Source organism: Macaca mulatta, chromosome 10 (assembly GCF_049350105.2).
Source record: "Macaca mulatta isolate MMU2019108-1 chromosome 10, T2T-MMU8v2.0, whole genome shotgun sequence".
Taxonomy (NCBI): Eukaryota; Metazoa; Chordata; class Mammalia; order Primates; family Cercopithecidae; genus Macaca; species Macaca mulatta.
The window spans coordinates 56209111-56233360 of NC_133415.1; the positions used below are offsets into that span (position 1 = coordinate 56209111).

The window sequence follows — 24250 nt, forward strand, 5'->3', positions numbered from 1 at the left end:
TGTATTTTAGGTACTGGGAGTTAGGAACTCAGCATATGAATTTTGAGTGAACACATGAGGCAAGGGTGAAATACAGTGATTATTTAAAAGGCTGTTGCATTATCCAAAAGGAAACATTTTTCTAATTGCACTAGAATACAAGTTATGAGATTCAGTAATTATATAACTTTACATAATTTTGTTGTTTATTTGGTTTTTTTGGAGGTTTTCTGTTTTGTTTTATAAGTAGGTTTCAGTATTACTTAGTGATAGTCATGGTGGATATTTGAAGAATAATTTCTCTCTTTCGGATTATTCCTCTAACACTACAAGCAAGTATCACTGTGTTCTTTCTCTAAAGGAAAATATAAAGCATAGACAAATTAAATGCTGCTCAGATTCTAAAACTTTGAAAATACAACAATGGAGAAAACAAATAGAAAGTTTGTAGCTACTCAATGACTTGAGCATTGAGTGAATCCTAGCATGCCTATTTTTGCATAGAATGAAAAAAGACACAGCAGGTTCCTTTGGAACAACAAAGTAAGAACATTGACTACAGCTTTAACACCCTTCAAAGAAATTTTTGGCAGAATGCAAAAGTATGCATAATTGAGAAAAGTACCCTAATCTGTAGAATAAAATAGGTATAAAAAGAGGCTAAACAAAAATGCTGCTGCCTGTTCTTTTCACAACAATTTTCCACCTGTCCCTGACTGCTGTGTTTAGGGAATCCAAGTTTAGAGCTGAAAAAAATAGGAGGTTGGAGAGTTTAGGACGAAGGCAGTGTAGGGCTGTGTAAATTGCAGAGAACTTGGAGCCAGAAGACTTGAGTGGAATGCAATTGTGGGTGGGCTATGAACCGGGGAGCCTGGCTTTAAACCCCAACTCAGACATGTACTAATCCTATGATCCCAGGCAAATACCATATCCCCTCTTTGACTCAGCTTCTACATTTTTAAGTAGAGATAAAAATAGTGCCTTACAGCCGGTTGCAGTGGCTCACGCCTATAATCCCAGCACTTTGCGAGGCCGAGGTGGGCGGATCACGAGGTCAGAAGATCGAGACCATACTGGCTAACACAGTGAAACTCCATCTCTACTAAAAATGCAAAAAATTAGCCGGGCGTGGCGGGCGCCTGCAGTCCCAGCTACTCGGGAGGCTGAGGCAGGAGAATGGTGTGAACCCGGGAGGCGGAGCTTGCAGTGAGCCGAGATCACACCACTGCACTCCAGCCTGGGCGACAGAGCGAGACTCCCTCCCAAAAAATACATAGATAAAATAAAAAAATAAAAACGGTGCCTTACTTTCTCAGTGCCTGACTCATATTATTTATTAAATATTAGCCACATTTTTATTATATAACTAGATTGGAACTGGGTACGTCACCTTACTTTCTGTCTCAATTTCTTCAACTGTAAAATGAAGTAGTTAGACAATGTGAGCATGTGATATCACAACCAGATGTGAAATTCTGTGGTCCTATCAGGACAGCAACAAGAAACTCACTGGATGCTATCACCCTACCATTAGAATAGGTTTGGAAATTATTTGAAGCCAGCAAAGTGAATATGAAAATAAAGAATTTGAAGCACAGTAGGGGAGAAAAGGAGAGAAGAGAAATAAGAAAAGTCACTTTTACAGAAAGATTTTTTATATCTACATTTATCATCTGAAGCTATAATTATATCAAATATATGATTGATTGCATAGGCAATAAAGTTACTCTAAAACAGTCATTTGTGCACTGCAAGAAGAGTGGTTTTTTCCAACTTCCTTTTGTAAGCCAAAAAGTGAATGAGGCAGATCTCAAGTGATTTAGAGATTTTGCTTTGCAAAGTGGAGGATACTTGCAAAGGGAAAATAGGAGGTTGGAGAGTTTAGGACGTAGGCAGTGTAGGGCTGTGTAAATTGCAGAGATCTTGGAGCCGGGAGACTTGAGTGGCATGCAACGGTGGGTGGGCTATGAAATCGCAGAGCCTGGCTTTAAATCACAACTCAGATATTTACTAATCCTATGATCCCAGGCAAATACCATATCCCCTCTTCGGCTCAGTTTCTACATTTTTAAATAGAGATAAAAATAGTGCCTTATGGCCAGAAAAAAGAAGCACAAGTCACAAGTAGGTGGTGTCCTGTGCTTTTTCTAAAGAGGGTTTTGGGAACTTAAGTGTTAAAGGAGAAAGAGCAAGCAGGCAGGAAATTAAAACCGGGGAGGAAAAGAGAGAGAGAGTAGGCAAGGAAGCTAATCGCTACATTCTTGCAAGGCTCTGATAGTTCTCAGTGAATCTGTATGTTACATGTGGCAAAAAAGAAAAAGAGGAAGGAGTCAGTTGTGCATGCATCCTCGCTCTCAATAAATCTACATTTTACATAAGTTAAAGTAAGCATGTGAAATTACAGCTATCTGTTTAGGAACAAAAGGATGGCAGTTTTCGCATGACTCAGGTTCCAAGCTTAATTTTCCTTTGTCATAGTGAGTTTGGGGTCCCGAGATTTTATTTTCGTATCACACTTTCTCCTAATATAAAGCTTCCTCATAGTTGCCTTCTTTTTTCAAACATTAACAGCCCTCGTGGTTTCCTCTCCTTTTAAGTACAGAAAAACATAATATTGTATAATAATCTTATCTGTCTTAAATACAAGACTGCTTATGGTTCACTTAAAATTTAAAAAAAGCTCCACATTTCTGGCTTTTAGCTGGATTATGATTTCAAACACAAATCAGAGCTTTTTAACATTGAGCTTGAGTTTCATAGACACAGTAAAGTGGAAATATAGACTTTTTCTTAAAACAGTGTTATGACAGTCAAAAGAATCGTGGCCAAAATTAATTACCTGTTGTAAACATCATTGCAGTTTTTTACTGAACTATCAGACACTTTCCAATGCCTATCACAGTGTATACTCTAAGTAAATATTATGGGTCCAGGCACACTGGCCCAGGCCTATAATTCCAGTGCTTCAAAAGGCCAAAGGAGCAGGATTGCTTGAGGCCAAGAGTTTGAGACCTGCCTGGCCAACATACCACAACCCCATCTCTAAAAAAAAGTTTTTTTTAATTAGCCAAGTATGGTGGCAGGTGCCTGTAGATCTAGCTACTTGGGAGGCTGAGATGGGAGGATCATCTGAGCCCAGGAGTAAGGTTACAGTGAACTATGTTCACACCACTGCACTCCAGCCTGGGTGACAGAGTGACACCCTGATTCTAAAAATAAAAAATAAATTAAAAACACATAAATACATAAATATTATGGAATCAGCAAATAAATAAATTGAACAAATGATTGAGTAAAATTACTTGGTAATGAGGCCTTTCTTGTCTATTCTTACACAAAATAAATCCCCAGGCCCCCACATCCCCCTTACTATTCATATTTTCCTCCATACCATTCATAGTCATGTTGTACTACATATGTATTTGGTTATAGTCTTTCTCTTGCTGCTAGAATGTAAACTCCATGATAGAAGAGACATTGTTGGTGTTTTCCTTTGTATTTTTTTCACTGCTTAATTCCCAGTGCATACAGTAAGCACACAATAAATATTTACTGCATGAATACTTAAGCAAGTCACTTCCCTAGATTTCTTTGAATTATTTATGTTACTTTGAAATTAAAATCTCTCTTCTGTACATCATTTTTCCTTCAATCTTCACTTTTAATATCTGTCACCAGCAAACTTAACAAGTCTGCTCTTTGTCCAGGTCAACAATGAGAATTTTTAAGCACTTTATTCAATGTGTACTGAGTGCTCCTCCATAATGGACACTCTACTATACATTTCTGCCTTACTTGTGGAATGTATTCAATGTAATTATGCCACACACGTAGACTTCCAGATCCTTGTGTCAAACTTGCTTTCCTTGGCTTTGTGTGAGAACACATACTCTTATGAAGCTCAGTTTAAGGCAAATATTTCTTGAAAATACAAAACTGATGGATATATGTATGCAGGGTTCCTTCTTATACGTCTTTTATAAACAATGAGGTTGTATTTCTCCTTTAGTGTTTAATGTGTTTCATCAGATAATGCCCTACAAGTTTTATCAAAGTTTTCGGTCTACGTTTTAAGGTTGTATGAGAGTGAAAAAACTGCAGTGTGCTGTTTCACTAATAAAACTAGGACAAAGGCCATTTAAACTTAAATATGTGAAACACTTGGTTTTATTAATTTCAAGCATTTTAAATGTCTAAATTTGGACTGGAGTAAAGACATTTCATAGAAAAACAAATATTTGTACTTGTTTATTTTTTAATCTTGATAACTTTTAATAGTTTACAGCCACAGTGGCAGCTTTTACATGTGTACATGCGTTTAAATATAGTTTCATACCATAAATAGCCATGTGGCAAAATACCTGCCTCTAGGCAAAAAACAAAAAAAACAAAAAAAAACTTTGCCATTACATAAACACATTTAAGTAATACTGAAAATAGATGTGAGGTAACTTTTTATCTAAAGTGACTGTAGCCTATATTAAGACATATTCACTGTAACAATTCAAGTTTTAAAATCCTTGTTTTATAACTCTAAAATGTGCCTTTTTTTAAAAACACATCTTTACATTTATTGCTATTGTACATTTATTTGGCAGGAAACAGGGGTGTTTGATGTCTTGCAATGATAAAATTATCCTATTCAATAGAATATTATCTCACATTCTGCATGACTTTTGAACATTCTATAAGACAATTACATAAGAGAAAAACCAATTTGTAGATATCTGAGTGAGTACAACCATTTAATAAATGTGAATAAAAACATTTCCGAACATTTTAATATACACTGCATTTTCTGATAGTAAGATTTTAGGTTAAAATAAGATCATAATTTAAAAAGTTTACCATTTTGAAAAAAATCATATCACTGTTTGCAATGCCATTTTCATACTTGAGATGCTAGTCCAACATATTGCTTATCCATTTGCTTTTGTTTGATTTTATTGTTATTAGATTCATGATAATGCTAAAATACACACATGCACACACACAATTACTTCGGGGTTTTTTTATTATTATTAAAAGCCCAAAGAAAAGTGGTGACAATGTTCAGTTGAAATTTTGAAATTGGGTTTTATAATTCTGTCCACATAGCAAAAGTTGAAATGGTCGATGAAGAGGTAGTTTTTGAAATAATGCAGCAAGTAGTAAAATCAACAAAACCAAGTGAAAATTATACAAGGAAACACAATAATAAGTTAACAAAGGAATTATATATAATACACTTTTTCTTCGTGTTGACAAGACATGATTAAATCCTTTTTAATATTTTCCTATCTCATAAATAAATAAGCTTGCTTGTTAATACTTTGTCTAACTCTAATTTTTATTCTTTTACCAATGTCAGTAATACTTTATTTTTCATTATTTCTCTTATAAAGTGACTTCTGAACTTCCTAGTTTGTTTAAACTATCACAAGGTCAGAAAACCAAACACAGCATGTTCTCACTCATAGGTGGAAATTAAACAATGAGAACACTTGGACACAGGGCAGGGAACATGATACACCGCGGCCTGTCATGGGGTGGGGGGCCGGGAGGAGGGATAGCCTTGGGAGAAATACTTAATGTAAATGATGAGTTAATGGGTGCAGCAAACCAACAGGGCACATGTAAACATATGTAACAAACCTGCATGTTGTGCACATGTACCCTAGAACTTAAAGTATAATAAAAATAAATACATAAATAAAATTAAATTAAAAGGTAAATGCAAACATATTAATCATAAGTAAATGAAATATCTGATGATCTCATTATGTCTGGTAGTAATGTCATCTCTGAGTACTTAAATATTCATCTATATATTCCGTTGCTAAATTTCCCTTTATTTCTCTTTTATATTAAATTTTTTTTTAGAGAGCGCAACTCCAAATCATCTTTTATTAATGTAGAAAGGTCATATTTAGCAAAAGACACAAGGCAGGGAAGTGTCAGGCCTGAGGCCTGAGCCCCTGCTGAGGGAGAAGGAGGCTGGGGGCACGTGGGAGAAGTGCTGGGAAGGGCTGAGTGGTGGGGGCCGCAGAAAGTTCCAGTGGGCAACATTGTGGGCAGATCATGGGTGGGACTCACGGGGACCTCGCTGCTAACTCTTGTTGCTTTGGCAGAGTGGGGTGGGGGGAAGGGAGGATCGTTAGTGCTGCCACCTGGAGTGAGAGCTGCCCCTTGGTTCCTGAGGGCACCATCAAGGGACACAGGACAGGAAGCCCAGGATGGTTAGTGCAGCTAGGGATGAGGGCCAGGGAGAAGCAGGTGCCCTGGAGTGGCCGGGAAAAGTCCAGACACGGAGGCTTAGGAGCTTCCTGTTAAGTGCGTGGGTTCCGCCCTGTCTCTGCCAGGCACTCTGACTAGGGATGGATGATCTCCCTCTTCAGGTGCTCCGTGGTGGTCTTGCTCCCAGCAAAGGTGGTCCGGATCCCTTTGCCCATCTCCCCTGTGACCGACAGCAGTTCCCTGTGGGTGCTCTGGGAGCCCTGGGCGCCAGGTGGTGTCATGGCCTGCATGCAGCCGATGGAGGCGGTCCAAAGTCGTTAAATAGCGGTCTGAAAGGGACAGCAGCTCCTGGCACTGAGCCCAACGGCGACGGGACACTTCCTGTAGGGACCGGGGTGCCCAGCCCAGGGGTGCTGGAGCCTGGGGTGCTGCTGGGGGCAGGCGTGATGGGTTTGTAGGACATCCTCAACTCCTGGGCGCTGGGGATGCCAGCAGGCCGCTCCTCGGGGGTTGGCTGCCTGGCCGCTCAGCAGAGATCTGATTTGCAAGCTGGCTGCACGGCCCCCCTACTAAATCTGTGTTGAATTTTTTAACTGCAGTTTTTATTAATCTAAATACAGTTCAGATATTCTCGATGAAAATTTCACATTTGAGTTAGTTGAGACATACTAAAATGTAAAATACACAATGGATTTCAAAGATTTCATATGAAAAAAGAATGCAAACTATCTCTAGTAATTTTTACATTGATTACATGTTGACACAGTATTTTGGATATATTGAGTTAAAATATGCAATTATTTTTTAAAAAAAATCTATGCTACATTTTTGTTAAAAAATTTAAATAAACTATGAAATTACTTCTTGGGATAGAAAAGGGGACATTATTAAATATTTACCTAAATTTTTTCAAAAATGTATCTTTAACAAAAACACATTTTCAAACAAAAAAATATTTTAATTTTGAATAGGTAAAATAAACTTATTCCTGCTGAAATTCAATCCTGGCATGATTTCTTTTTTATGCATTTGAGGACTCGGTTTATAACCCAGATAAAACATAAAGCTTATGAAACTCCTCTGAGAATGTCGAACACAAATTACCTGTATAGATATCAGGGTGCAGATGATGCTGAGGCCGGGCTGGCTGAAGAAGAGCAGGATGAAGATGCTGTACTGGCACAGGGGCTGGCCCCGGTTACCCGTCCTTCATGTACGTGGCGATGGTCACCTGGCTCACCAGCAAAGTGAACAACAGGTCGTTGGTGGCCAGCCGCATACCAGTGTGTAGAAGGCGGTCTCCTTCTGCTCCTCGCGCGACTTGCACAGCAACACGATGGCCACCAGGTTGCCCACCACCCCGAAAATGGACGGTCCCAGGCTGTCCAGCAGATTGGGCTCCAGGTGAGGGACACATTGACCTAGGAAGGGGTTAACATGACGGTGGCTGGTGGTGTGCAGCCCTGGAGTGTGAAGCTGAGTCTGGGGTGATAGAAGAGAGACAAAGCCTCCATGAGTGAAATGACCACCTGCAGGATGTCAGAGCCACGCCCAGGAAACGGGATGCTAACATGACAAGGGAGGATCTCAGTCCCACTCTCTGGATTGCAACCACTTACCAACTGCAGCCACCCAAATCTCCAGGCTCGCTCTGCTCCTGCCAGCGGCACACCATTGCTGATCTTAATATGTATAAACTGAGCCTCACATTCCTCTTCCTCTCCCCCGCACCCCCCCCCCCACGCCTATCTCACTACTCTGACAAGAGCCATCTTCAGGGAAAGGTAACTCCCTAGTATTATTCCTGACAGATTCTGAGTTAATAAAATGCTCACAGAAACCCTAGAAGACAATTTGGAGAGTGTTCTCTTTCCTCCCTGGCTCCGCTGGCAGTGCCCCATCTCCACGCCTTCTACCCAATGGCCCAAATCCCATGTCACGTGTAGCGGCCCCAGTGGTGGCCTCTGCACGACCCCCCATGGTCAGCCCTCAGCTGTCCTGGACCAGCCTCCAGCCTGCCTTCACCTCCTCCTGCTCAGCCTGGAAAGTGCCAGGGCTTTGGCTTCTGAGAGCCAGGTCTCAGTGGCTGCGGATTTAGGGATCTGAGGTCAGAGTAGCCAGTTTTCAAAAACGTGGGAAACAAGAGGGCCAGCGGGATGGATCTGGAAAGAACAGTGCTGGGTTACTCGTTCGATTTTTTTCCTTCCTTCAAACATGAGTCCCAGCTTTGCTGTGCCCCCCGGTGTAGGCTGTGGGAGGACAGCTTCCAGGTGTGCGCCGCACGCACAGGTGGCAGGAAGCCTGGGTCCCGGCTCTGGCCGCTGTCCGCCCCAGTCGCTAGCAGTGTCAGCAGCTACTGATGTTGGCGGCTGCCGCTCACTGACATTTATAAAGTACTCCACCCATGGCTGGGTGCGGAGGCTCACGCCTGTAATCCCACCACTTTGGGAGGCCAAGGCGGGTGGATCACCTGGGGTCAGGAGTTGGAGACCAGCCTGGCCAATATGGCAAAACCCTGCCTCTACTAAAAATACTAGAATTAGCCGGGTGTGGTGGCGGGTGCTTGTAATCCCAGCTACTGGGGAGGTTGAGGCAGGAGAATCGCTTGAACCCGGGAGGCGAAGGTTACAGTGAGCCGAGATCAGGCCACTGCATTCCACCCTGGGCAAAATGAGCGACACTCTGCCTCAAAAAAAACAAAACAAAACGAAACAACAAAAACCCCTGCTCCTCCACCCCCTAGCATCAGAATACAGCAGAACATTTAGGTACCCACAGAACATAAACCAAGATGGTCTGTGTCCTGCATTTTAACAAACATTAGAGTTTTAAAAGAACTGAAATCATGTAGAATGTATCCTCCAGCCAAAATGGCATCCAATTAAAAATAAAAAAGATAACAGCAAAATCTTAAATACTTGAAAGATAAACAGCACACATTTTAGTTTTGTTGATTTTTTTCTTTTTTACATTTTTATTTATTTTATTTTAAGTTCTGGGGTACATGTGCAGGATGTGCAGGTTTGTTACACAGGTAAATTTGTGCCATGGTGGTTTGCTATACGTATCAACCCATTGCCCTGGCATTAAACCCAGCATGCATTAACTATTTTTCCTGATGCTCTCCCTCTCCTGCCCCCATCCAGGGGCCCCATTGTGTGTTGTTTCCTTCCCTGTGTCCATGTGTTCTCATTGTTCAGGTCCTACTTATAAGTGAGAACATTAGGTGTTTCGCTTTCTGTTTCTGCATTAGTTTCCTGAGGATAATGGCTTCCTGTTCCATCCATGTCCCTGCAAAGGACATGATCTCATTCTTTTTTATGGCTGCATAGTATTCCATGTTGTATGTGTACCGCATTTTCTTCATCCAGTCTATCATTGATGGACATTTGGATTGATTCCATGTCTTTGCTATTGTGAATAGCGCTAAACAGCAAGGACACTCCTAAGGGAAACGTCTCAAGGGAAACTATTAAATATATTAAACTGAATAAAAATACGACATATCACACTTGATTCAACACAGGTAAATCCAGTGCTGGCAGGAAAATGTGTTTCACTAAATGTGTATGACGGAAAAGTAGAAATTTCTCAAATAAAATTTCAGCTATCACATCAAGAAAGTAGAAAATAGTAGCAAAATAAAACCAAAACAAATATAAGAAAGAAGCCTGAGCTCTGACCAGCAGCCGTGGCCACCCGCAACAGCACTACCACGAGTGTCTTGTGGGCTTTCCTCAGAGGAGCCTGTCAGCATCCTCCAGTTCCAGGCGCTCTAGCCCCTGTCCTGCTTCAAGAGGCTTTTTCCAACCAGAGGCCTCTCCTCCATAGCCTGAAGGCTCGGCCAGTTCCCACGAAGTTTGCCGGGAACGCAAGGCTGTCACTGATATTCGTGGCACCAAGACTTGTGCGCAGGTTGCACACATTGGCCACTGTCTGTGCCACGTGCAATGACGCCGCCTGAGGCGCGCACACCGCACGCGCACCCCCGTAACGGCTTGGCTAGCCTGTAACGGCTAGGCCTGGCTCTGCGTTCCTGGCTTGGCTTGGCGTTCCTCGCTTGGCTAGGCGTTAATCGCTCTGCCCGGTGTTTCTCGCTTGGATTGACGTTTCCTCCATCGCGTTCCTTTGCTGGGCTTGACCTTTTCGCTGCTGGGCTTGGCATTCCCTTGGCTGGGTTGGGTGTTTCCTTTGGGCGGGGCGGGGCGGGGGTTGGCCCTTCCTGGGGGGGGGGCGTGGGATCACCCCGGGTGGGCGTGGGCTTTCCCCGGCTGGGTGTGGGTTTTCCCGGGTGGGGTGGGCTGGGCTCGCCTGCTGGGGTTGGCAGGTTTTGGCTGGGATTAACCTTTCTCTTCAAACAGATCGGAAACCCAGAATTTCCTGCTAGTTGGTGAAACTGGTTGGTAGTCGCAATGTGCTCGCTAGTACCGGCCTCCCCTGGCTGTTCAAAGCAGATGGTGGCTGAGGTTTCTTCAATACCCGCTGACTCCGCTGTGAAGAAGCCATTTGGTCTCAGGAGCAAGATGGGCAAGTGGTGCCACCACTGCTTTCCCTGCTGCAGGGCCAGTGGCAAGAGCAACGTGGGTGCTTCTGGAGACCAGGACGACTCCGCTATGAAGACACTTAGAAGCAAGATGGCCAAGTGGTGCTGCCACTGCCTCCCCTGCTGCAGGAGGAGCGACAAGAGCAACGTGGGCACTTCTGGAGACCACCATGACTCTGCTATGAAGACACTTAGGAGCAAGATGGCCAAGTGGTGCTGCCACTGCTTCCCCCGCTGCAAGGGGCGCGGGGAGAGCAACGTGGAAGCTTGGGAAGACTACGACGACAGCGCCTTCATGGAGCCCAGCTACCACGTCCCCAGCTGCAACGGGCGCGGGGAGAGCAACGTGGAAGCTTGGGAAGACTACGACGATAGCGCCTTCATGGAGCCCAGGTACCACGTCCGTGGAGAAGATCTGGACAAGCTCCACAGAGCTGCCTGGTGGGGTAAAGTCCCCAGAAAGGATCTCATCGTCATGCTCAGGGACACTGACGTGAACAAGACGGACAAACAAAAGAGGTAACCGGGCCTGAGCTGGGAGGAGGCGGGACGTGGGGGGATGATGGGGGCATACCCTCCTGGAGGGATCGGGGTCCTGGCTTTCTGTTCCTCCGCAGGCCCCACACCACCCTGGGTGTGGAAACCTCAGAGAGGTCAGGGCACAGGCCCTTTATGAACAACAACACAGAAACAAAACTTTAGCTGATTTCCTATCCGATTATAATTTCCCTTATAGAACACTAATAGACTGTATGAAAGTGACTTAACTCGCAAAATCAAGTCGATGCAGCAGATTGTTTTTAACGTACACATTTTAAAACAATGTTCTATACATTATAGAAAGGTGTATATTGAGAACTAAGTCCCATAATATATCCACTTCTGGGCTAAATATTTTTCAAAGAAAATCCAATATGGATTTGATATCAATGTACCCTATGTAAATATGTCCTTTACTGAGGAACCTTACAAGGAAACTGAAATGGGAAGATGGTTTGTGTCCTTGAATAGGAAGATTCGTTTTTCTTAAGATGTGAGCTTTTTCTGTGTTTATCACTTTTACGTAAGCCAAATAAAAATAGCAAAGTTTTAGCATTTTTACACTGCACATCCTGTATTTTATTGCTGTAATAAGTTAACTTTTTGTAACAGAACGGAAAAAGACTTGCTTTTCCAGATATCAAAATGTGAATGTGCTATTTCCACAAATTGTTTACTAACAGCTGAAAAAATATCAATGAATAGAACAGAATAGGAAATCCAGAAATACCCAAATATATGTAAGAATTTAGCACTTGATAATGGTGATGTTTCATATTGATAAAGCAAGATTAATCATTAATAAATGAAATGCATGCTGTTTGGAGAAAACGAGCTAGATTTTTATGTCACAAAAGTAAGTTCCTGGAGTATAGATTAAAATTTTTAAATATACAAAAGGAGAAAAATACCAGAAGAAAACACAAAAGCCTATTTATATATGCAACTATTTATTTATTTATTTATTTTTCTGGGACAGAATCTCACTCTGTTGCCCAGGCTGGAGTTCAGTGGCGCAATATCAGCTCACTACAACCTCCGCCTCCCGGGTTCGAGCAATTCTCTGCCTCAGCCTATTGAGTAGCTAGGATTACAGGTGCCCGCCACCACACCCGGCTAATTTTTTGTATTTTCAATAGAGGCAGGATTTCACCATCTTGGCCAGGTTGGTCTTAAACTCCTATCCTTGTGATCCACCCGCCTCAGCCTCCCAAAGTGCTGAGATTACAAGCCTGAGCCACTGAACCAAGCATATATATGCAGATATAATAAAATAAGCTCAATTTAAGATTGGGCAAGGTACTTTTTTGCATATCTACCAGTGACCTGTGCACATAGGAAAACGTAGTGTTCCTGGTAAGAGAAGGAATTTAAGTTAGAAGAGGAATGAAATACTGTTTTCTATTGAAGTTAGAAGAGGAATGAAAGGCCGGCCGCGGTGGCTGACGCCTGTAATCCCAGCACTTTGGGAGGCCAAGGCAGGTGGATAACGAGGTCAAGAATTTGAGACTAGCCTGGCCAGCATGGTGAAACCCCGTCTCTACTAAAAAATACAAAAAATTAGCCAGTCATGGTGGCATGCACCTGTAATCCCAGCTACTCAGGAGGCTGAGGCAGGAGAATTGCTTGAACCAGGGAGGTGGAGGTTGCAGTGAACTGAGATTGCACCACTACACTCCAGCCTGGATGATGGAATGAGACTTCATCTCAAAAATAAATAAACTAATTAATAATAAAAATAAATAAATAAAGGAATGAAATACTGTCTTCTATCCACAAAGTTTGTGAGGGTGAAGAACAGTGGTACTTATGTAGTTGCTGAAAGTTTAAGCTGCTGCAACTTTTCTAACACACTTTGATGATAAGAACCACATGTTAAAAATGTGTATGCCTTTTACCTATCAACTCTATTATACTGAAATATCTATATGAAATAGAGACACATGTTTTTCTTAGTATTGCTTAAAATAGCAGTGTATTAAGAAGAGCTCACATAAAGATTTTATGAAAAAATTTCAGTGCATCCATAGGATGGAATAACATGTAACCATTGAAGGTGTCAGTAGATACAGAGATATGTTGTCGTGCAAAGATGTGCTTTGCTATATCAAGTGAGGAAAAAATCAGTTTGTTATACACCTACACAAACAGAATCTGCTCTTGTGTTACTTGAAAACATGGATAAAACATAATCAAACTTATTTCTGGGGATTTGTAAGTGAAGTTCTTCCCTTTCTCTTATCTGTGATTTCTGCAATGAATATCTGAAAAGTTTTAGTTAAATTTCACTAGTAATGAAATAATCCTTGGGAAGAGAAGGAATGTGCTACTTGCATAGATACAAATAATTTCTCACATTTAATTATTTATTTTTATTCCTGTGGATAGCTATCTTCTGTGAACTTTTACCCTGTTGAGAAGTAGAGGGTTTCTGTTTACCTGTTCCTGTAGATTTTATTGTATATACATTTTATTATAAAATTATCTTTTCATTATATATATAAACATGTGTAAAAGGTATGAATTAATTATTTTATTTTAGTTATATATTTATGAAAACTAAAATAGCAAATATAAATGACCATTACTATTGTAAATGTATTGCTCTACTCAACAGGAGCATTCTTTAAAAATATTGAACTCCCAAGCTGTGTTTATGCATTCTTTCAATCCGTTTAGTCATCAAACATAAGCCAGACACCTATTATGTGGAAGGCATATTCTACCATCTCTCAGGATCCTTCCGTCTTTGAAAACTTCATATTTACCTGCTGGGCCTAAGCAAGTTGAGAGATTTAAAATTGGGGCATTAGGAGGTAATCTCAATTGAAACTTTTCTTCCCTCCTTTCAAACAAAAGCATTTCTGAAGGTAGACAACAGTAAAAGATAACCCTCAACTACCCTTCTGAAAATGTATAAGTCTTGGGTAAAGACTGTTTTAGTACTTTTAAGAACTAAAATGTGGTACACAAACAGCATGGAATACTATGCAGTCATAAAAGAAAGAACGAGAGCATGTCCTTTGCAGGGACATGGATGGTGTTGAAGGCCATTACCCTTAGCAAACTAATACGGGAACAGAAAATCAAATACCGCACGGTCTCACTTATAGGTGGGAGCTAAATGATGAGAACACACAGACACCTAGAGGGAAGCGACACACACTGGGGCCTATCAGAGGGTGGAGGGTGGGAGGAGGGAAAGAAGCAGGAAATAGAACTAATGGGTACTGGGCTTAACACCTGGGTAATGAAATAATTTGTACAACCAACCCCCTTGACATGTTTTTACCTATGTAACAAACCTGCACATCCTGCACCTGTACCCCTGAAAGTAAACGTTGAAAAAAAGCTCCACAAATAGTTTCATAAATTCATTTTAAAAGGAGAAGAATTATAATAGTCTTAAATCCTAATATGAATGATTGGAAATATCTAATGTACATACATTGTATAAATCTAAGTATTGATAAAAATGAGCCCATGCCATTCATTTGAATTTCAAGCTTTCTTTGGCTTAAAGTTTTTGAAAACCAAAGTAAGAAATAGATTATTTTAGAAATTTGTTTGTGTTTTCACCTCAGCCCTCTTATTCCATACTTCTTTTAAGAACTAAAATTTATCTAAATGCTAGTCATCTGACTGGAACCGCCCCAGACGTGTTATATTGTAACATATTCTACTTAATGTAAGGCACCAGGGATTGTAAGATGCCCCATTATTGTATGTCTCAATAAGAGAATTATTTAAATGCTGCCAATTATAGTTATAGTAAATCATGAATTATAAGTGGCATTTCAGTGTGAGAAATGGTGAAACATAGAGACAATGATCATCTTAGAATCAATAAAATATATCGTTACCTGTAATCTTTAAAACATACCTGAAAGTGTAGGTATAATTGTATCATCTTACTGAATTCAAATGTTGTCTTTAGTGGTATTAGTAAAAATTATAATATCTTACAATTACTGAGCTGTTATTTGTGTTAGGAACTATTCTATATCTTTCGTGTAGAGTCTTATTTAAGCAATACTGTGGTTTCCTCTGAGAAATCGACTCTTTTCATTCCCATTTTATTGATGAGGAAATTGAGAGCCAAAAAAGGTAAGCAACAGCTGGGAAGCATCAGAGCTTCAAGTAGGATTCCAGCCCACGTTGAATGCCATTCAAGGGCTCTGCTCTTCCTATTCAAATAGGCTGCTCTTTCATTCATACAGTGAGTCATGAGGTAATAAGTAGTGTGCTTTCTTCAAAGGGAAATTAAGTTTGTTTTGAAGGCAGAGTAATAGCAGGCTATTCTGTGTTTGCTATTGCATGAATCATTGATGTAGCTGTAGATAGTGCACTACAATTTCCTAAAAAGTCTTCTCACTCTCATAGGACTGCTCTACATCTGGCCTCTGCCAATGGGAATTCAGAAATAGTAAAACTCCTGCTGGACAGACGATGTCAACTTGATGTCCTTGACAACAAAAAGAGGACAGCTCTGATCAAGGTATGCAGTAGTCAACTATATCAGCATGAGATGGCTTTGATTTCAATACATAGCATAAAAATGAGTTTTCTCATTTAAATGGAACTAGTTGGTGAAAGCTGTGGAATGTTAGTTTTAATTCTCAGGACTTATAATTTATTTTTGGTCTAATACTGACAGGCTGTACAATGCCAAGAAGATGAATGTGCATTAATGTTGCTGGAACATGGCACTGATCCAAATATTCCAGATGAGTATGGAAATACTGCTCTACACTATGCTATCTACAATGAAGATAAATTAATGGCGAAAGCACTGCTCTTATACGGTGCTGATATTGAATCAAAAAACAAGGTATAGGTCTACTAATTTCATCTTCAAAATACTGAAATGCATTCATTTTAACATTGACCTGGGTAAGAGCCAGTTTTCCATATTTGGAAGCTCAAGCATAACCTGAATGAAAATATTTTGAAATGAGTTAATTATCTAAGACTTTATTTTAAATATTGTTACTTTTAAAGAAGCATTCGAGGGTACAGTTTTTTTTTAATGCTCTTGTGGTTTATGTTTTTTTAAAAAACACTGAATTTGTAAAAGGTAATACTTTGTTTTTTTTCATGCCAGGTTTTTTTTTTCCCCTAATAAATGTAAAATGACAAAATTTGCCCTGGAAATAGGTTTTACATTAAAACTCCAAGAAAACTCAAACAGAGTTCAGTGAATAGTAATCCTGCCCCTTTGGCAAGTTCCCCCCCTCCCCGCAAAAAAAAAAAAAAAAAAAAAAAAAAAAAAAAACAGTAATAGATATGAGGTGATGGATTTCTCAGTGACAAGTCTTTTTCTCAGTGACAAGTCTTAAGATATTTCTGATTGCACATGAGGCAGAAGCGGAAAGGGAAAAAGACAGCAATCAGAAATATCAAGGCCAATTTGGAAATTAGGTAATGGAGGGAAAGACCATGAAGAGGTTTTCTGTGTGTGTGTGTGCCTCTGCACGTGTGTGTGTGTGTTGCTGTTGATCATTCATTTATTTCCTTTGTATGGTGAGACAAGGTTCTTTTCAATTTTAGAGAATGACAGTTTTCAGTTTGGGAGAGGGAGTTAGTGGGTTGTAAACTGCTTAGAGATCAATTTCAGGAAGCCTCTGAGGATCCAGATTGGCAGTGAATAGGTGGTAATGTAGTGGGAAACACTTGAGCAGAGGGAACGACAAGTAATTAACTGACTTAGTGTCCTATTCTGGTAAAAATGGCCAATTGGAGTCTCAACTCTGCTTTCAACTCTAGAATATCTTGATGGGAAGGTGGGTGATAAGGGGCTTATAAGGAACAAGATCAGGTTGGATTTTGAGTTTACTAGACTTTGTTCTACTCTTACCAGGGAAAATTATGTGATGTTTTCAGCAAATGAGTCTCTCTCCTACTCTTTCCTCTTTTTGGCCAAATCCTCAAATGATAAAGGGAATTGGTTATGTGGATGAGCACTGAGACTGAAGTAATCATCTATTGCACTAGCTTCCAGCTAGAGTTGTGCATTCCAGTTACCTCAGGAAAATTTTTAAATAATCCACAAGTCTAGGCTTTCCCCCTGAAGATTTTCATAGAGTAAGTCTAATATGTACATTTAAAAATGTTTCCTTGAAGCCAGGCATGGTGTTGCATGGCTGTAGTCCCAGCTGCTGGAGAGTCTGAGGTGGGAGGATTGCTTGAGCTCAGGAGTTCGAGTCTAGCCTGGTCAACATAATGAGACCCTGTCTCTAACAACAACAACAACAACAACAAATTTCTCAAAATCTGGATACACTTCTGCTCAAGAACCATGAATACATAAGTGTAATATGTAAATTCTTATGTCTCAGAAACTTAAGATATTTCTAGAAGAGTTGGAGTTGGATATGTGCTAATTCCTTTCAATCTTTCCTTTCCAATAACATTAATCTAACTTTTTTTTGGTTGGTTTTTGAGATGGGGTCTCAATCTGTTCCCCAGGCTGTAGTGCAGTGGTGTGATCACAGCTTACCACAGCCTTGACCTCCCCAAGCTCAGGTGGTTCTCCAATCTCAGTTTTTTGTTTTTGTTTTTGTTTTTGTTTTTGTTTTGTTTTGTTTTTAGTAGAGATGAGGTTAATGCCATGTTTTTCAGGCTGACCTTGAACTCCTGGGCTCAAGCGAATCACCCACCTCAGCCTCCCAAAATGCTAGGATTACAGGTGTGAGCCACCATTCCTGGCCAAGTCTGACTTTTATATGTGGATGAGACATTAAAATGAATATTATTGGCACTATCAGCTTACGGAATAATACCTTTTCCTTTATACCTTCAGTTATTCCCTGCCATTCAGAAGGTCTTTAGAAATTTGCAGTGAGTAGTCTTTCATTAAGTAGAGAATGGCCCTCTCAGGATTTTGTGTCTCTTTGTTCACTTATTCAAGTGCTTAGGTCAGTAAGTCATTGTTAAGAGCAGAGTTTTCTCAATTAGAATTGTAGCAAATTCTAAACCTTTTTTTTAACCAATTGAAGCTGTATTGTGGACTATCCATTATGTCTCTTATGTTTGCAGAGCTTTGACATAATCAAAATGGCAGGTTTAAACACTAAAAACCATGGAGTTATTAAGAATACAGACGGGAATTCTGTTAGTTTCAGTAATCCTATGAACTGATGATTTAGTTAACAATCTGGAAAAAGTAAATACAAATAGATTTTAAATGAATGAATGGAAAAATTCTTCAAATGGGCAGTAGGAGTATTAATAGCAATTTTTATTGCACATTGGAGCTTGAACTTTTGGTAAAACATGTGAAACTAAAGAAATATTTTACATTCAAATTCTTGCTTTATACACAAGAATTTTGTCTTAGGGTTGGATAATATAGAGATAAAAGATACATCCCCTGCCCTCAAGAAGCTCTTTGTTTAAATGGGAAAAAAATCATCATCCAAAAGTGCCATGCCAAATGCTGGGTTAGAAGCAAAGAGTCTTAGAAGCAGTAAACGTTGAAAGTGAGTTTTTGAGATGATCAGAGTTGATGTGGTCAGGCAGCGAAGGGGTGTTTCCAAGGGAAGCAGCAGCATGTGGGAAAGCACAGAAGAGTGAGATGGAAGCAGCTACATTTGATTTACTTTCTATGAGTGTAAGTCCATGGGATCTTATATAAAGTTTCCAGTTCAGCTGAGAAATAGGTAATTTTTTGAATTACATATTGTTTTTGTTTTATATTGTTTTACAGCATGGCCTCACACCACTTTTGCTTGGTGTACATGGACAAAAACAGCAAGTGGTGAAATTTTTAATCAAGAAAAAAGCTAATTTAAGTGCACGTGACAGATGTGGAAGGTATAGTTATTTCTTTTAATCTGTGTGTTGTTTGAGATTGATAGCAGTCACTCAAGTCATAAATAATAAATTAGTAAGATTAAATTATACTTATTGGGACATAGTGATGAGTATCAACACAAATCAGTTAAGTAGAAAAACAATTATTTGGACTGGGCAACATGAAGAACAGTTTTAGTAGGATTCATCTTCTCTTATTGTATTGACTGATGTTATTTGTTGTATGGTGTTTTTGGTTAGATGATATTATGTTAGCTAAAGGGATTTCATGTTAATTTTATGAAATGTGAACTTTAGGTTTAGTTTACTTTATGACCCAGTATTGAACTTCTTAACCTTTTCTAGTAGTTTTTAACCTCTGTGTCTTATATGCTTTTCTGCTAAATATGCTGCATGAAACCTAAATAGGAGTTGAAAATCCTTTTTTCTATTCAATGACTCTGCTTTAAGTTGCCTTGTTTGAAGAATATTAATTTTAGCTTATCCCTACTTGACAATTAATTGCTATTCCCACATACTGTGGGTCCAACAGCTTTTCCTTTTCTATTTCCAGTGTATTTTGATGGTTTTATTTTTAATTGGTATGGAGAGAGGGAGTGAAGATAGTTTTAAGTGGATACACTTTTTCTTTAATGAAGGCAAGCCGTAGGTGGGTGATAAAGAGAAAAGAGCTAGGCTTTGGATTCACACAAGACTGGGTTTAATCCCTAGCTTTCTTACTTGGTAAGTGTGTGACCTTGGGAATCTTATTTACCACCAAATGTGTTGTCATATATGAAAAGTAGGAGAATATATCCTTCAAATTGATTGTGCATAAGTAAGGAAGATATATATGGCATTTAATTCAGTGCTTAGCACATGCTTATTGGCATCATTAACTGAAACTCCTATGACTATTCTTACCATTATTATTAATATTACTGCTTTCAGCAAGCAGAGAGCTCTTACTTATCTTACCCTCTAGCTGATTTTCTATTACAGCATATCAGTCTAGGGAAGCTGTAAGGAAATCTTCACTTATAACTTTGTCCACTTCAGATAAGTGGCCCTAGCATTGTTTCTTGCCCATTGAAAGACTTTAAATTAATGTCTTCTACTTTCCAATACCTCACCGAGATAAGAGGTTTCCTTGTTGTCCCTTCCTTTAAACCTTGTTGGTATTTTACAAAGATGAACACTTAAGCACCCAAGTGCTTGTGTGTTTTAGTGCATGTAAATCTTTAATTCTGCATGGACAGGCAAGATGTTAAGTTGATAAAGTATATCAAATTAGCTTTTAAAATAAGTTTATTACAGTTCCTAAGGGAGAAATTATCTCTGTCATTTTAGAAATGCTCTCATACTTGCTGTACATTGTGGATCAGCAAGTATAGTCAGCCTTCTACTCGAGCAAAATATTGATGTCTCTTCTAAAGATCTATCTGGACAGACGGCCAGAGACTATGCTGTTTCTAGTCATCATAATGTGTAAGTGTTTACATTAAAAGGCGAGTTAATGCTAAATTGAGGTTTAAAATAATTATAACAATAACATCTTACATATCAGGTGAGATGTCATAGTGCGGTTCAGCTAGTTTTAGAGTGGCAGTCAGTTAGTCCCCTGCATCAGCCAGAAATCAGAAAAAAAGCAAGACAATTTAGAAGTACCAATGGATACAGGATTCTTTATCTCAGGACTTTTAAGACCTTGATACTTTGAGATCCCAACATTGTTCATTTCATCCAAGTATAACACCTATGGATGGGATTAAAAAACAGTGTCATATCTTTCATTTTTCTGATTAGTTATTTGGGTCTTGAAATGTCCAGCTTAACAAAAAACCTTGTACTGTCTTCTGGAGACTATTTCCTACATACTCCTTGAATTTTTCAATAACTGAAGGGATTCACTAAATCCAAGGAAGACAGTCCCTTTTTTCAAGTCAAAAGGAGCAGAATAAAAAGGACATTCCAGTCATTTTGATGTTTCCCTTGTTTCTGTTGCTGCGTTGTTGCCACTCAAACTGGTCCTGTTGCCTGGTAATGGTTGACCTTTGACACCAAGATGCCCTTACTGATTCAGATCCCTCAAGTATTTAAGTTCCCATATCTATGCTTCTATGCTCAGCCATTGTTCCCAAAGCACCAGCACCCTGCTCTGGCAGCTGGGTATCCTGACTTGATCTGCAGACAAAGTGAGCAAATTGACACTTGCCCCCATATTCAGAACCTAATGTGGAAACCACATCTTAGCCAAGAATTAGCTGAGACCTTCATGGTACAAAATCCTTTGAGGCCGTTGTTGGTCTTTTCTCTGGCAGATATTAATTAGGCTTGTTCTAAAGGGTCAGAGGGGTTCAAATAATGTGACAGAAAGAGATCAGTGTTTGTTTCTTCTTCTTTGCTATCAGATCTGTACTGTGAGGCACCTTTATATTCTCTATAGAACCTTAGGCAGTAGAAAGTCCCATATGAAACTTCTCCAAGCAGTGACTCCCAGTTGTGGTCGGCCCTTGAGTGATCTGTTTTACATGATAATGAAAATCGTCCAAGCTACTTTCATCTGTAACTCAAGATTTTAAAATATTTTCAAATTCTACCTCACAGGGAGCCATTGAAGAGAATTCTCAGAATCTCAAGTAGGTTATTTGGACTTAACAGAACCAAGCCCTGTGCATGACTCATCACTAATCATGTGTAAAAGTAGGGCTTTGTGCTTGCTTCTGCAGCACATATCCTAAAATGGGAACAATACAGAGAAAATTAGCATGGCTTCTGCATAAGGAAGCAGCACAAATTTTTGAAGCATTCCATAGTTTGGTCAGTCACTGGAAGGTCATTTGACTATTTGCTGACTAGCTCTAAGGAAACAGTGTGAATCAAAGCAAAAAATGGGTGCCACCAAAATATTGAAATTGTGATTTGCACTAAAAAAATAGTCATGTAAGATGGTCTATGAGGTGATTCAGAGCTGAATAATGTGTTTGGTGCAAAATATGTTGTTAGTGTGTATGTCAAAAATTAGAGAATGTCAACTTACTACTTCTTCATGGAAACTAAAAAACATATAGGTAGAGTTTTGGTCTCCATGTCAGCTGGAATTGAACATCAATATCAACTATTATCCTAAGAAACATCTGCTGGCTCAGAGTTGGAGTCGGTAGAGAAGGATCACTGGTCCAAGCCAGGTCTTAACATCCATTGGTTTTTCTGCCGTTGGTGTGATTGGTCAACTCCGTAATAGTGGACACTCACATTATCTACTTTAATGAGATATTTATGAGTAAATTTAGTTACAAACTAAGACGTAGTTGAGATGCCCAGAATTATAAGCCCTAAGGAGCAGGAAAACTAAGAAGCAAAATTAAGACTTAATAACATTTGCTGAAAACTATAACATTTGCATATTAGAACCTATGAACAAAATATGCATTAGGTTTTATTTGGGATTCCAAGATAATTCTAGTTATAATGTTTAGGAACAGATTATTCCTTTGCTTTACTATTTCTCTGAGCATTTAAAAAAATGTTATCTTGTTAAATCTTTGTAACAACCTAGTGAAAGAAGGCAACAAAGTCCTCACTTTGTTGAAGAAGGTAAGCAAGTCATCCAAGAACAAATAGCAGCTGTTCATTATGGAGCTAGGACTTAAGCAGAGTTGGAACGCTTTCTATTATGTCATGCTAATGCAAGCTAATTTACTGGGTCACACTGCTCTCAATTTATGAGCATTTCACCCTACATTTTTGTCTTCTTAGAAGCTTCAAGAGAAGTTTGTAGAATGTACTCATAAGTGGATGGGATAATACTGTTAAGTTCTGATATTATGATATTGTTTGAAATACTCTAAGAATTTTATATTTGGTAAGTGTTTTACATCAGTATTAAAATAGTAATTTGGTTTATTACATTTTTATACATAGAATTTGCCAATTACTTTCTGACTACAAAGAAAAACAGATGCTAAAAATCTCTTCTGAAAACAGCAATCCAGGTAACACTTGTGATAGTGAATTACTTTAGGTCAGTTGTCCCCGATCTTTTTGGTACCAGGGACCGGTTTTGTGGAAGACAGTCTTTCTATGGGCTGGGGGAAGGTGGGGATAGTTTCAGGATTATTCAGTCATGTTACATTTATTGTGCTACTTTATTTATATTATTATTACATTGTAATATATAATGAAATAATTATACAACTTACCATCATGTAGAATCTGTGGAAGCTCTGAGCTTGTTTTTCTGCAACTAGATAGTCTCATCTGGGGGCAACATGAGACAGTGACAGATCATCAGGCATTAGATTCTCATAGGAAGCACACAACCTAGATCCCTTGGGTGGGCAGTTCACAACAGGGTTCATGCTCCAATGAGTACCTAGTGCTATCACTGATCTAGGAAGGGGCAGAGTTCAGGCAATAATATGAGCCATTATTATTGGTTGGCTGTAAGTACAGGTGAAGCTTCCCTGGTTTGCTTACTGCTCACCTCTTCCTGTGTGGTGTGGTTCATAATAATCCATGGACTGCTACCGGTCTGTAGCATGGGAGTTGAGGACCCCTGCTCTGGGTGGTCCTACCATAGATAAAAAAGTAAAAGTAAGGAACTTTTGATCTCAAAAGAATGCTGAAGCAAAGTTATGTTACATATGCTTGTCCCAAAAAGGTCTCACTATTACTGACTTCATTCCTCCTCATTTGAAGTTGGAAAGAGACACATTTACTTTGTTGGAGCAAGATGTGCTCTTCTACCTGCTGGTTAGTTGTCATGATAACAGCAATTTTGTTAGAACAAATGCTCTGCTACCATTTGCCAAAAGATTGTCATAATAAATATACAAATTTCTCAACTCTAGGCTCAGGAGATTATAATAAAATTAGAAAAATGTTTCACAATAACAAAAATGCTAGTATGCTACCTGGTTGTGGACACCTAATACATTGTATAACCCAAACGGTATGAGGACACCTTTAATTTAGCCATCAATTTATCAAATAACTTTTATAAGTTTGGTTTTATAAGTTGCAGGAGATAAAGACGGAGCAGATGTAGTTTTGATCCTTAAGGTGCTCATAATAGAGCTGTCTCTATTTCATTTCTGTGCTTTTTCAATAGAATTTACAAAGAAAATATTTCCATTTATGTTTTCACTTCACTTAACAAACAACTATCAAATGTCT

General features: G+C 39.3%; 1 protein-coding gene, 1 non-coding gene and 1 pseudogene across 4 annotated transcripts in view; 2 read left to right on the forward strand and 1 right to left on the reverse strand.

Annotated features, from left to right (window-relative positions):
* Nucleotides 1-6287: 6287 nt before the first annotated feature.
* On the reverse strand, nucleotides 6288-6658 carry LOC100426781 (cyclin-dependent kinase 2-associated protein 2 pseudogene; annotated as a pseudogene).
* Nucleotides 6659-10649: 3991 nt separating this feature from the next.
* LOC106996543 (POTE ankyrin domain family member B-like) overlaps nucleotides 10650-24250 on the forward strand; it is a 30214-nt gene continuing 16613 nt past the window's right edge. For 2 of the 3 annotated variants that reach the window (XM_077952226.1, XM_077952225.1), the window contains exons 1-7: nucleotides 10650-10997; nucleotides 11079-11257; nucleotides 15662-15776; nucleotides 15936-16109; nucleotides 18987-19093; nucleotides 20423-20560; nucleotides 22997-23067. In XM_077952226.1, coding sequence (XP_077808352.1) covers nucleotides 10650-10997; nucleotides 11079-11257; nucleotides 15662-15776; nucleotides 15936-16109; nucleotides 18987-19093; nucleotides 20423-20560; nucleotides 22997-23067 — 1132 coding nt within the window. The remainder of the gene's footprint in view (nucleotides 10998-11078; nucleotides 11258-15661; nucleotides 15777-15935; nucleotides 16110-18986; nucleotides 19094-20422; nucleotides 20561-22996; nucleotides 23068-24250) is intronic. The other variant, XM_077952227.1, reaches the window with a different exon arrangement.
* Nucleotides 21786-21892, forward strand: LOC114670746 (U6 spliceosomal RNA). The gene has a single exon (XR_003720435.2). It is a non-coding gene; the product is annotated as a U6 spliceosomal RNA (small nuclear RNA).